General features: G+C 38.1%; 2 protein-coding genes across 2 annotated transcripts in view; one reads left to right on the top strand and one right to left on the bottom strand.

The window, feature by feature from the left end:
• LOC107586978 (centromere protein P-like) overlaps positions 1-14,787 on the bottom strand; it is a 66,062-nt gene that overhangs the window by 26,499 nt on the left and 24,776 nt on the right. The window lies entirely within an intron of this gene.
• aspn (asporin (LRR class 1)) lies at positions 1,194-7,117 on the top strand. The gene is made up of 8 exons (XM_016274475.1): positions 1,194-1,376; positions 2,300-2,573; positions 3,414-3,526; positions 4,317-4,530; positions 4,902-5,012; positions 5,838-5,931; positions 6,000-6,138; positions 6,223-7,117. Exons 2-8 carry the CDS (start codon positions 2,330-2,332, stop codon positions 6,418-6,420), a joined length of 1,113 nt encoding a protein of 370 aa, XP_016129961.1. The 5' UTR covers positions 1,194-1,376; positions 2,300-2,329; the 3' UTR covers positions 6,421-7,117.

Genomic DNA, 14,787 nt, shown 5'->3' with positions numbered 1-14,787 from the left:
GTGTTCGTGTTTGTGTGTTTGCGTCACTCATAGCACGTGCCTATATCGTGCACTATATCGAACATTTTTTTCTATCGTTATCGAAAAAGGTGTACCGTCGATAAATATCGATACCGTTTTATCGCCCAGGCCTAGAACTTGAGATATTTCCACCATGGTTCTGCACGTCATAACATTACAACAAATAAGACTGAGGGCGTGAAAGACAAATAACTAGAGAAAGATTGAGTGAAATTATTGGCATTTCATCACTCTTTCGGAAACTTTCCTGAACCGGCACATGTAGCATATGTAATAGTATCTACATCCTTTAATTTACGGCACCAACTTGACATACCACAAACATTTATTGGTTTGAGGTTGGTTATCATTTCGGAAGGAATGCCGGCCAGTGAGACTCAGGAGAATGAACGGAGAAACCATGAGACATAGGAACTTCCATCATCTCAAAACCCCCAGCCAAAACCAAGCATATGTGGCGCCACCAGTAGTGCCCCGTGAATAGAGAGGGGTCGTGTTTTGTGCTGCTGTAAGCAAACAGCACCGTCAAGTCTGGAAAAGTTATTATCCAACATTTAGGTTGAGATTAAAGGTCCCCTATGACTTGGGAATTACAAGATTTTGTACCATTTACACTGATTCACGAATGATTTAGTCACGATAACATGCATTTCCCTTCCTAAAAAGTGATTGATGTCATTTGTGAATTATTGATCTTTCTGGCAGCTCTTGAATCAATCAGTCATTCTAAATAATCGGATGGGATTCATCTCAAGTAAAGCAGAATTATTTTTAATGCCTAACAATTTAAGTAAACATTTTTTTATTTATATCTCTCACTATAAACTAAGGATAAAAACCTATTTTCATCCGGCATTTTATATCACAATCGAGCCATTACATCACAAGATTTAGTGTTTTATCTAAAAATAGAAACCCAGAAATAGCCCCACAAATTATGCACTCTAAAATATTTCAATACGTCAAAAGTTAGATAAAATAGAGACCACCCATTGGTAATGTAAAGAGTGAGAATATCCCAGACTGGCCATTGAAAACGTAGGCGTACAAAATTGGCTCGGTTTTAAGTGCTGATGAGAAACATACGGTCGGTAACAATGAGTGTTCAGTGCTAGTTAAGCATCCAGCAGAGCTGCATAGAGTTCCTACCCCTTATTCCCAATCTGCTCCTTGATCCAGCAGCATCTTTTCCATCGCCATTCATTCAAGGATCTCATGCTTTGATGAGCGTGATCTCCACCTTTCGGGCTTTCGTGCACGCTGCATTTAAGGACCTGTGCCTCAACAAATCCTCACGGCAATACTGATCTCACCCCTGGAGGCTTACTTGAAGCAGGATTACACAGATTCATCAGGTAAGTTGTTTTTATCTGATTCTAGATTATGGAAGAGTGATTTCACCTCATTAAGTTAGCTCTATTTCATATATATGTAGACATTCACAAAATGTTTGAATAAACCAGAGAACATATTATTATACTAATCGGGGATGTACAAATTCATTTAAAAGTGCTGCGTTGAAACATTTACAGATCAATTCTTCATCATTTATGATGCTGAGCAGTCAACTTTCTCTGAACATATGAGATCATGTTTAGAGAAAGTTGCATGCTATTGGGCTGCTCCGCATCATAAATGATGAAGAATTGATCTGTAAATTGTTTTAAAACAAATACTGAAGTTTTCTTATTCTTTACTAAAGGAGAATTCTTAAGTTCCTTTTCTATTTTAAATAATAAAATGTTTTTAAAATGTACGAATCATACCAAATACAACCATATCAAATGATGAGTTAGATTTGCCATTAAATGTCATTCGTTGATGACTAAGGCGTCCATAAACAAGATTGTGTCCATAAACAACAATTGTTCAAGTGCAGCTGGTTCATTTTAACTTCTTTTGCAAACAATTACAGCAGTCATTAACATTTTGCCCTCTTAATTATTAATGCTACTGAACTGAATCGGATTCAACATTGTGCAGCTAGAGAAAAAAAACCCTGAAAAACAATCAAATAATGCCCAAAATATTGCACAACTCTGAGGGTAGTGATAGTTATTGTAAAGTGCTATGTAAGTCATTTAGTAAGAATAGAACTCTCTTTAACCTGTGATCAATTCCTATTGGCCCATTTCATTGTGATGCTAACTAATAATCTAACCAGTAGCCTTGGGATCCAATTCACTTTTTTTCCATCCTGTGAAACATACAAAACAATGTAACATTTGCATGCCAAAACGTGAACAATTTGACAAAGCACTTGTGCTCATGTTCGCAGGGCTAAACCATTTATGACAAAAGCTGCACCATGAAGGTACTTTTACTACTCACCCTGCTGACGTTATGTCACGCCAAACCATACACGCCTATCAACGTCATGGATTTCATCAAGCATCATGACATCATGCAACAAGACGCGGGTGATTTTGACGACGACGACAACGATGATGATGACAACGATGACCATTACGATGATTATGATGATAACTTTATTTCGGACTGTCCCGAAGGGTGTCGGTGCTCAAAGAAAGTTCTGCAGTGTTCAGATCAGGGTAAGAACTTCATGATACTACTTTAAACAGCAAAGACGGTATGCGTCTGACTCGTCATTTTAGAAGGTCGACTTGTATTAAATAGCTATGATTTAGAATTTAGTTTTTATGTTTTATTTAATAGACTAACAGCATACTGTATTTTAGCTGTAAGACAGTTTGCGGCAATGCACATTAAGACAGACGTTTTAAGATGCGTTAAGAAAGCATGGAAGCTTGTTTCGGCCATGTAAATAAAGTTAATTTCGCAATTCTGAAATCGCAATTTTGAGAAGAAAAGTCTGAATTGTGCGATAAAAAGTCCCTTTTTTTTTTTAAATAAACTGAATTCCAAGATGTAAACTCAGAATTAAGAGAAAGAAAAAGTCTGAATTGTCCGAATTTAGAATTAAGATTAAAATGTGCAATTATCTTAATTTATAATTTTATTTTATTTTTTACCCGTGGCAAAAACAAACTTCCATAAGAAAGTGGCACATGTATTACAAAAATTATTTTTAAAAAAGCATCTCAAGACATTCACGTTCCGTGTCAGGTCCCATTGTGCTCTGTCTTGCTGTTTTTGAATGCAAGAAAATGTCTTAAGAAACACATCTGATCTGGATTATAATTACTTGGGGTTTTCTTAAGACTAATTTGTCAGCTAGTAGGCAACCCACAAAAATGTGCAGCTTTGTACATCACTATAATAAAGAATAATTTCTAGAGTATAAAATCTCACATGAATCATTCAAGATGAACAGCCTGATTGAGGTAATTGAACATTTTATATCAGTCTCAATGAGAGTTATCTTTCATTTTTTTCTTTATAGGTCTTTCATTTTCTTTCTGTCTTTACAGGTCTGACCAAGGTGCCAAAGGACATTGCTGCAAACACATTGCTCGTCGATTTCCAAAACAATGACATCACGGAAATCAAGGAAGATGATTTCAAAGGCTTGGATAATCTCTATGTGAGCAGTAAACACCCTCATCAAATGCTTTTAGGGCATTTTAAGAGTTGTGTGTTTTTATACTGGGTTTACACAAGGACATCTGGAGACGTGCAGTGGTAGCGGGATTATGTGGAATTCTGGACACATATTTGAGCGTTATTGATATTTGCATTTACTGGGGACCATTTCGTACTTGTGGTAAATATTTGCACATGATTAGTGGTAAAATGGTTAAATGTTCTTGCTAAGCAAGCTAGAAAGGGAGTAAAATACCAAGAATATAAAAAACAGAAAGAGCCCACATCTTGCAAACAACAAGAAAAAATTATTTTCAGATTTTCCAGAAAATTCCAGCATATTCAGAACCGATTATCCAATACTAAAATAAATAAATAAATAAAATAATGTTTTTTTTTTTTTTTAATGGTCAGGCCAAGAGTTCAGATTTTTTACTTCTCTGCTAATATTTTCAATGGTTCAACCACAAAACAATTTTTATCAACATTTTTGAACGTTATTTGTATTGTTATGGTTATGTCATCTACAAAAAATACTTCAAATAATGATATTTAATGTGCAATAATAGCTGGACCTTCCTCAAAAACATAGCCAGGTAGAAAGACAGAAATGTCCACCTTGGACATTTATTTTACATTCAATCACACAAAACCACTGTTTAAGTTCAAAGTCATAACAAATTTACAATTCTGATTGACTGATTGAGGAATTCTGTTTTTAAAATGGCAGATATAAAGTTTGTGGTTATATATGGTCATATACCTCTATTATTCCCTTTCTGTATTTGCAGGCCCTGTTTCTGCTCAATAACCAGATATCAAAAATTCACCCAAAGGCCTTTCGCAACATGAACAAACTCAAGATTCTCCACCTGTCATACAACCTGCTGACACAAATGCCTGAGAACCTTCCCACGAGCATTCAGTCACTGCGACTGCACGACAACAAGATCAGCCGACTTCCAAAAGGAGCATTTAGAGGAATGCAAGACCTAAATGTTTTAGGTAGGTCTCCTAAGTGATGACCTTAAATAAACACGGTGCGAGTCATGCTAAGCAGTTAGCGCACATGCTTCAACACATTGAGATGACAACTTGCTTCGTCATGACCTCGTTAATACTGGTTATATAATGAGATAAATGATCTTACGCACTATTTATGTCTGACAAGAACGAGCTCAATTCAATCAACTGATCTCAGGTGACTTACAGTTAAAGAACACTCTGCCCTCTGGTGTCTACATTACGATCTGCATTTATTTGATTGGGGATAATATGGCGTTATAGTTGAAAACCCAACATGGAGTGATCCATGACTTTATAAGTCACATTTTTCTATGTAAATGACTAGTGGTCCCCTTTCCTTGCATCTCTAGAACTGAGTGCAAATCCAATTGCAAACAGCGGGATTGACCCAGGGGCTTTTGACGACATGGCGACTCTCTACTTGAGAATAGCTGAAGCGAGGCTTACAGCTATCCCTAAAGGTATGTATTTACATGTGAAAAAAAGTATTACAAAGTGCTTACAAATTTGTTGATGTAACCCGCCTTTCTTCTTCAAAACTAAATGTTAAAGGCACAATATGTCATTTTTTGCCACTAGAGGGCGCGTATTCAAAACAAACAAAGAAACAAAGGCGTAGTTTGATGACGCCGTGACTGAGTGTGGAATCATGGGAGTTGCCGTCTTCATCCCCACAGCCGATGCAATGCGACGGGACTCGGGCAGAAATCATGTTCATGCATGAGCTAATGTATTAAAGATTTATTAACGTCGTAGTATGAAGCAGGGTGAGGCGGAAAGCCATCGAAGCGAAACGAGGCCGCTAAACGAGCGCGACACATTGCTCGAATGCAGCGGAGCTTTTATTATGCCACAGTGAACTGCTTCCGCTCCTGGGCGTGCGTATATGGGCAGTGCTGTTTTATCATACATTTGAAAGTTCTGTTATAATGCTACTTTGTGCAGTCGTCACCTGTCTACTAAAATGCATAACATATTAAAGCGTCTTTGCTGTTTCCATGTTTTCTACAAAACCGGAAATTGAGGGGTTATGACGTCACTGGCAGGCGACACAATGACACTATGGACACGGTCCGTGTCACTAGTTAAAATTGCTTTTAACATTTGGGATAATGTAAGTACACAAGTCAGCAAAATATATAACACTGTTCTAGTGGTTTTTGGAAATTTTAATAAAAAAATCTTACATATTGTGCCTTTGAATGTGTTACTTGGCATCTCTGAGTAAAAAACGTTTCTACACACAAATCTCATAATAGAGATGTTTATTAATCTAAATCCCACAGATCTGCCATCTTCCCTCACGGAACTTCACTTGGACTACAACAAGATTGCCAAAATAGAGTCCGAGGATTTTTTGAGATTAAAACATCTACAAAGGTAAGGTAAACAAACTCCACCTTGTGGACAAAAAGAGAACGCAACTTAAAGACCGGTGTCTTCTACAGGCTTTGGCTTGACTTCAATCAAATCAAGTATGTTGAGAACGGAAGCCTCACTGCCATTTCCAAAGTCAGAGAAATTCATTTGGATAACAATAAACTGAAGAAAGTTCCTCCAGGCTTGAACAACCTGAAATATCTGCAGGTAAAGCGCAAATATGCACACAATTGGAACATGGAGTACACATGATGTGCACGGAGATTTAATCAACTTCACTTCCTCTTTTAGGTGGTGTACTTGCATGCCAACAGCATCAGTTATGTTGGAGTAAATGACTTTTGCCCTTCAAGAACCCGGGTTAAGAAATCCCTCTACACTAGGATCAGTTTATATGCAAATCCAGTAAAATACTGGGAGATTCAGCCACCCACTTTTCGGTGTGTTTCCAGCCACAATTCGGTGCAACTGGGTAACCACAGAAATTGAGTGAAACAGTACCATCTTGCCACTGGAGGGCAGCATTATAACAAGTCATAAACTTCATCCTAATGTAATAAATTATCATTTCATGTCCTCATGGTGATACAGAACGTAATTTATCCAAAATCCAAGAGTATGCGCAGTGGCTACAGACTCGTTACTTGAATTTGGTGAGGATTTCGGAGACTTTGAATTCCAGTAAAGACAGAATCAACTACACTGTGTGCAATAGTTACATAGGCTTTCATTATTAATGTTTACACTGAAATCTTTTCGACTTTATAATGACCGAAGAACCGTTTTAATTCAGATCAGGTGCTAAATCAATTTGTCCCCATGTATTGAAGGTCTCAAATTTTTTGCTTAAAAGGAACGACTGTCTAGAATCTAAGAGAAATAAATAAAACGTACAAGGCCAGTTTGTTTATTGTTCTACTTCTTGTATTTTAGAGAACGGGCATTATTCATTGGTGCTTATTAACAGTTTTAGTGATAACAAATCTAATATTGCATGCTAAATTTTCCATTATATAACTTTTTATCCATTGCCAGGGTTTTCTCTGAAATATTGGACATAGACATTCTTGTCAGATCTCAGAAATTCTGAAAAACTGATCTGTATGGACCACCGGGCTGGTTACAGTTTACACAACAGCGTCCCTGACATTTGCAAAACCGTACTTGCAGCAAGTGTTTTCTTAGCCAGCGGTGCCGTGTTATTTGTTTCCAATTCAGATATTGTTGTTTCTTTAGAAAAATAAAGAAAAAATAAAACAGTACATCTGGTTGGCCTCAGAATGTGTACATCTGTCCAGCAATAAGACAAAATACCAGCAGATGGAGACTTGTGTAAGGATTGGGGGGGGAAAACACTGCAGCAACTGGATAATTCAATAAAACCAGCAAAATAATGACTCCATGGAAGGATATTGGGTTTAATATAGGCAGGCAAAAGTGATGTCTTGTTGAAATTAAGTTAAATCCTTATGCTATATAACTATACAGGTATACAAAGGTATACAATTGAATGAAGCATGGCAATCTGTAAACTCTTTAGTCCTACAGAAATTGAACCAGTCCTGAATAATGTAATTGTAGCTCAACTTTGTCCATCATGTACACATGTTAATCAGACTACAAATTGGACTTTGCATTGTGCACTCGCTCTAAAAAACAAAGAGCGTGCACAGCGAATGCAACACAAGCAAAGTATACAATCACTCCGTATTAATTATTTAATTTTGCATTGAGACTATACCTCAACTACACAAAAATCCACTGTGGCTCAACTGTAGGGCCCTATGAAATCCAAGGTATTTTTTCCCCAAATTTAATTAGATTTCCCCCCCCCCCAAATTCTGTTTTTTTCCGTTTTCAATTTTCTGGATTCAATTTTTTCCATTTAAAATTTTCAGACTCAGTTTTAATGGTTCAATTAAAGTTACTTAATCAAAAAGCATGTCTAATTAATTAAACTCTTTTACATTTTATTTTAACCAAATTCTGTTTTCCATTAATTTTCTAGATTCAATTATGGTTTAAATTTTCTAGATTCCAATTATGGTTTCATTCAATTTCATAATCAAATGTATCTCTAAATAATTGATTTTATAAAAAATAATTTATTATTATTTGATTTCTTTCTTTTTTTTAAAGAAAATACTTCATTGTGTATTTCTATTTATCTAGTGTTTTTTAATAATAATTGTATTATTAGTAGTATTACTATCATTACATTAAGTAATATATTTCTGTCACAGTTTCTTCAAGTTCAACGAAACTTTTATTTTGAAAGTTTGCTGTGAAGACCTGTAAGTTTTTGTTTGTATATGATATGATGATAGTTTTTCTCAAAAGAAATGGTCAAATGCTCAAGAAGAGACTCTCAGAGCAGTTCTAGAGATAAAACTAATTAATTTGGGTCTGAACGGGTTAAGAAGTGGGGGAAAAAACAACATAGAGGGGTGGAGGCTAGAGAGAGAGGCTCTGCTCAGAAAACATATGGAACAAATCTTCAGGTTGGCCTGATCTGCTGCTGCCACGTCTTGCATACCGGCGTCTCCAAAAAGAACTCACAACAGGTTTGGATCATTTAGGATCTCTGAGCCCCAGAAAACACCTGAGGGATTCAGACACAGATTTGAAACGCTTTAAAGGTACACCAATACATCACAATTAGCGTAAACCCTCAGATGTGAACAATTCTGCACAGTTTCCACTTCTGTGATGAATCAATCATTATTAAATATGTGATATTATCAGACATCATTATAGCTTGATCCATCAGATTAATCAAACTTATTCTTCAGTGTTAATGTTTTTTTCCCCTCACATTTATTTTGAGCTAGTTATTGGTCTTGGGGTCTCAAACATGAACTCTTGCAAACGTGAAGTCAACTTGTGTAAAGTTTGAGCTATGAAGAACTGAATCTAGGTCTAGTTTAGAGCTTTCTTAAACACACCTTATGTTTTTTCCCCCCAGTCAATTTCCCTTCAGAGTAAATACCTTTGAACTAAGACAGAAAACAACCACCCAGCTTGTTGTTATCAGCCCATTTCAAGAAGGCCACCAGACGACTTACCTCCTCCGGAACATTTTCCATAAGATCTCTAAAACAGTTTTGTTCAGTCGCACATTTGTGGATTCAGGGTTTTTTAAAGTTTCAAATGGTCCATAAAATATAACTCATGGTACTTGCATGCAGGTACAACTATGACAAATGGTGTTTATACCAAGACTACTTTTTGCGTCCGTCAAGATTGAGACACTTATTTAACTGGAAAAATATCCCATATTCACCACATTGAACCCAAGTCGTTAAATTAAGGGCGCTTTCACACTTGGTTCGCTTGCCTGGTCCGAACCGCGGTTCGTTTGCGCCCCCCTCCCCCTGCCCCCACTGGACTGCGTTCATATTATTTTATTTGGGTCCGAACCGCGGTTCGTTTGCATCGTTAAGCCAGCAGCTGTTTACCCCGTTGCTTAGTAACGACGGCGCAGGAGAAGGCAGCAAAATGCATAGTTGCTCACTTCTTTTTTTATATATTTATGTTTTTGAACCATTCATTTTGTTTCCAAATCTTCAGTACATAACAGCGCTTACGTCTGTCTTACAAATGTACTGCAAATGCTCTAAAGAATGCTGAAGGCCAACAGAAATTAGATATACAGCTCACTGCTTGCAGTGAGTCAGTCACGCTCATCAGGAAAGTGAGTGAAACACACACACAAACACACATTTTTATCAAATAATATGTCATAAATAGCAGTTCACTTCTGCGATTTATTACGATTGTGTTCACATCAGCAGCGAACTGTACCGGAGTTCACTTGAACCGTACCCCAGACCACCCTTTTTAAGCGGACTCGGGTACGGTTCGCACCAAAAGTGCTAGTGTGAAAGCACCCTAAGTCTTTTCTTCAATGCTTCAACGGTATAAGCTAATTTTAAATACAACTAATTAAAATCAACTATAGAATTAACAAACACCCATCATTAAGATTAACAGCACTGCAGTAAAAACTCAAAACGTGATTCCTAGTCAAGAAAGCACAAGTGTGACAATTATAATGCAATGCATGTGTGCATTTGCAGATTTCCCAGAAGCAATAGCCGTTCTAATATTTGCACATTACTAAAGAGCGTTGCCTATGCTTGTGTAGATTGCATGCAATTGCTCATCTTTCCCAAGCCTGGATGTTATTTTAACGTCACATATTTACAACCAATAAGCCAGGCTGAAGTTTATCAAAGACTGAAAAATATGGCTTCCCAACACAATAAAGCTTTTATTTCACTCAGTTTTCACCCCCTTCCTCACAAAAATGGCCCAAAAGAACCTCTTGGGATCGCAATCCTGACAGTTCTTTTTTTTGTCAAGCCGCAGCAGCGTTCATGCTGCAGAGACTTCTCAGCGTCTGCCATGTGGGCGGCAGCAAAAACAAATCTTCCAGCTGACAGAATGAGTGCTGAGGAGTCTGTCAAGCCAACTCTGAAAAACAAAACAAAAAATGCCACTCTGTAGACGGCCATGAGAGACCGTCTGTGGTTTAACTCTGATACAGTACAAGCACTGGAAAAAGTAGTCATGTTGCAGAAGGCCTCCATAAAGTGAGCTAGAAATGTCTTAACCAATTAAAGTCGTCTTCCTTCTCACTTAATAAATAATTTTTGAGGAACACTAGCTAGTTCTGGTTTTCATTTACTACATACCATATATTGTATAATATGTATTACATAGCGACAGAGAGAGTTAATATTACAATAGTGCGACACCTGTTATGAGTCTGGCCTTAATTTTGCGAGTTAAATTTCCACTGTCCACATGCAATAACGTGGACTGGATACTAGGCCATTCCTTCCAGAACTATGTCTGGAAACTTCAACCTCACCTCAACGCAACAAAAGGGGAAAAAGAAGAATCAGATGAGACCACGAGGCTTTACTGAGGTCACCGAACACACGCAACCAAACGCTTCCAGAATCATTTCCACGGTAAAAGAGGCAGATCTCAATCTCTCCCCAAACGCCTGATGCTGCTGCGGGGGAAACCACAAAGTAATCGTTCACGTTCGTCCCAGGAGAAAAACAGTTCCCCACTTTAGGCAACATCGTTCAAGCCGAAGGGGTCCCCTGCTGCTGGGTTTCATCGTGGGCGCTCGGTGTTCACAATTTTACTCGGCCTCCCACTGAGAGAATAACGACCCCACAGGTATGACATCATGATTTTAAAGATCGTACACTAACGAAATCAGGGGAGTTACTTTTATACTGATTTGTGAGATTTTCAAATATCATTCAAATTCATGTCTGCAAAATGAATTGCTTTAAGCATGACTATAAATAAAGATAAATTCATATTTCTCTTCAAGTTTAGCAACCTATCTGCTAAATTCAATTCATTTAAAATCTTTTTATACCTAAAACGTAGTATAAGAAGAAACAGTTCATTTCAGAATTTAAAAAAATGTGCTTAACTAGACAAATCTTTTATTTCTCACATTCAAAAGGCCAACTAAAATGTAAACACTCCTCCAGATGTCGTTTTCAGCTATGAAAGTGATTACTTTGGTTGATTAATGAAAACGAACTTCACATTATTTAATGGAGAAACGTTCAAATCATAGCCAGCACGTCAAAGTTCTGCCGAAGACAAGAAAATTACTACAGAGAGAAACTCTGTCATACTGAGCAGTTACAGTAGTTAAATTAGATTTAAACATTTTAACTCGCTGTACTTTTTGGATCACTTTTCTAGCTGCTTTGCCAGCTCATATTATAACTATGACCAAACTACATTTTTTAAGTGTAGGAGAATATTACATCAAATAGAAATAATAATCCAAGAAGACAGAGTTCTTTCATATTGCAAGGGTGTGTCCGCCTCTCCAAAATGGTTGTTTTTGTTTAGAAGTAAAACACATAAATACCTATTAATACTAGCTTAGTCAACCACTGAGGTTTCACCTTCAGTAAAAACCCTGCTGAGATAATTGATCCCAGACATTACAACAGAAGAGAACGCTAAACAAATATCAACATTTACAGAAAAATGTCATATTTCCCAAAGTATGTGCAATTAGAGGTGTTTAGTCTTCTGTGAGAGTACCAAAGCACTTACGCAGAGCAAAAAAGTGAATAGAAACAAGTCTTGAAATCTCATTTTGGATTATTTCAGCTGCAATCACTTTCTATTCACATTTCTATTTCTATTTTTTGGTGAAACCCAGTCCACATTAAAGAGTATTGTAATATAATATTGAAGATAAAGTTGAAGGGGTCATATGGTGCTGCTAAAACTAACATTATTTTGTGTATTTGGTGTAATGAAATGTGTTTATTTTCCACATACTGTACATTATTGTTTCTCCTCTATGCCTCGCCTTTCTGAAACGCGTCGATTTTTACAAAGCTTATCGGTCTGAAAAGCGAGGTGTGCTCTGATTGGCCAGCTATCCAGTGCGTTGTGATTGGCTGAATACCTAAAGTGTGTGACGGACATGTTACGCCCCTACCATATTGTGATGCCCTGTCCGACCGGAGCGACGAGACAAAAACATTCAAATCCATTATAAACGAGGCATTTGTTGCATCCAGTGGGGACATAATTACAGATTATAATGACTTCTACTGTCTTTTTACGCGTTGCGTGGCATCGCGCCGCGTAAACATAAACCAAGTCTGCATTTGTGATCGGAGAAATGACAAACAACAAGTGCTACTCTACACTGCTCAAAACTCGCGTTTGAATCATCAGTGGCAAATTCTTTAAATATAAAAAACGTACTTACAGTCTGTGAGTCAGAACAGTCGGCATTGTAGTCTACTCTCCCAGGATCAGGAAACAGTCCTCCATAAAATGCGCTGCACACATCTGAATATTTGGATTGAAGTGTTCTGGAACAGTGTTGTAAATACAACTTAACCACTGATTTCTAGTCGTGTCCTCTTTTGGAAGTCCTCACAACGAAACGGCGTCACACACACACACACAACTTGAGTGAGCGGAGGCCGGAGGCCTAGAGTGAGCAGAGGCCGGCTTGAGTGAGCAGAGGCAGGCGGGCTTGAGAATGGCGCGGCCGGCGGATTCAACGAAGGAGCAACAACAATACTACAGCGATAATAAAAGTTACGCCTTCTTTCTTTGCGTGAACATTTGGGCGGCGTTATGCAAATCTTCCCACATCGTGACGTAGACATGTTGGGGCGTGTTAGAACGAGCCGTTTTAGGTAGGCGTGGTTAAGACAGTTAAATCAATGTTATCTAAATGCATAACATAAAATACACTAGGAGGGGAATAAACAAAGTTTAGCATTAGCATTCCTAATAACCTTGCTCTAATAATCAAAATACAATTAGTTTTTGTGTCTGTTCCAAACAGGTTAAAGGGAAATACCAACTGAAGCATGACGCCATCACACATCTTGACAATACCGTCTCTGCTTTTGCTTTCTGGAGTTCTGGTACTTTCTCAAGACTATGAAGTTGACTATTTGGATTATGACACAGATGACTCTTCACCTGAAGTTCCTCAACAACCTGATTATGATGCCCTACTAATGTATTCGTACGAATAAGCCAGCGAGTGTTTCTGCCCCTCGTCCTATCCTATTGCCATGTATTGCAACCACTGAAACCTCAAGGCGATTCCCAACATCCCTAGACACATCCGCCACTTGTACATCCAGCATAATGACATAGAAGAGATAACTTCAAAGCCTTTCATTAATGCCACGTCCCTGAGGGAAATCAACCTCAGCTACAACAAGATCCAATCATCTAAGGTGGATAAAGATGTCTTTAGTGTACTCAAGGAACTCATTCAGTTACACCTTGAGCATAATAATCTGGAAGACGTTCCTTCTCCTCTGCCAAAAAACGCTTAAGAGGCTTCATCTGGGCTTTAATAAAATTTCAAAGATACCAGCTGACGCCACACGCAAGCTTACGAAACTTACAGTGCTGGATTTGTGCAGCAACAGACTAATAGATGCAGGTATTAAAGGAAAGATCCTATCTGGCATGAAGAGCCTCATGCAAATCAACATGTGCAACAATAAACTCAAGTCCATGCCAGCAGACCTTCCAGAATCGATCCAGCAGATATCGCTGGAAAACAACTCAATCGCCTAGGGCAGAGGGCTACTTTAAGAAGACTCCTAATCTTCTGTCCCTTCGCATGCCGCACAATAAACTCAAATCCGTTACATACAGTGCCTTTAACCTGTCCAAACTGATGGAGCTCAATTTGGGCCATAACCAGTTCTCCAAACCATTTTTTGTTCCCAGGACCTTGGAACATCTTTATCTAAACCTCAATGACTTTAAAGGTAGGATTAAACTTAAAGGCACAAATACTGTAGAATAAAACGTGAAGGTCTCTTCAAACCAAAGGAAGGATGATGAAGAGAAGTCTGAAATAGGGCTGTGCGATTAATCGAAATCGAATCGAAACCGCGATTTGAGACGTTGCGATTTGCTAATCGCAAAGCCTGCGATGTGGACGCAATATTACTCTGTTCCAGAGCATATGCATGACTGCCAGCCTTGAGTTGCAGTCTTACTTGCCCTGGGCAAGAGTGAGCGCACCTCCGTTCTCCCCAATCAGCACTGCTCTAGCCAACTGCGAAAACACCCACCATTAAAAAAAACAAAAAACGGAAAGCGGGACGGGAGAGAGACGGAGTGGGGGTTATGGCGTCTACTGGGTCAGATCGATAGTTAGGCAAATTTAAACTAAAGAAAACCGTATGCAACTTAAGCTTCGAAATGACAGACAACGAACAAAAAAGTAATTTGCAAGAGCTGCGTCACATCAAAAGCTCCCTTATCGGTTCTGTTTTCAGTACTGAAGAATAAAAGATACATTCT

This window comes from Sinocyclocheilus grahami, unplaced genomic scaffold (genome assembly GCF_001515645.1).
Source record: "Sinocyclocheilus grahami isolate Dianchi unplaced genomic scaffold, SAMN03320097.WGS_v1.1 scaffold87.1, whole genome shotgun sequence".
NCBI classification, from domain to species: Eukaryota; Metazoa; Chordata; class Actinopteri; order Cypriniformes; family Cyprinidae; genus Sinocyclocheilus; species Sinocyclocheilus grahami.
The sequence above is the reverse complement of the archived record's forward strand: the minus strand, read 5'-3'. Positions and strand labels throughout refer to the sequence as shown.

What these genes read in the sequence shown, in the direction of transcription:
- aspn (XM_016274475.1), top strand. Translation starts at nt 2,330, where the DNA reads ATGAAGGTACTTTTACTACTCACCCTGCTGACGTTATGTCACGCCAAA. An exon ending in AAGGCTTGGATAATCTCTAT is followed by an intron (nt 3,527 to 4,316) that starts GTGAGCAGTAAA and finishes CTGTATTTGCAG; the next exon opens with GCCCTGTTTCTGCTCAATAA. An exon ending in GCTTACAGCTATCCCTAAAG is followed by an intron (nt 5,013 to 5,837) that starts GTATGTATTTAC and finishes TAAATCCCACAG; the next exon opens with ATCTGCCATCTTCCCTCACG.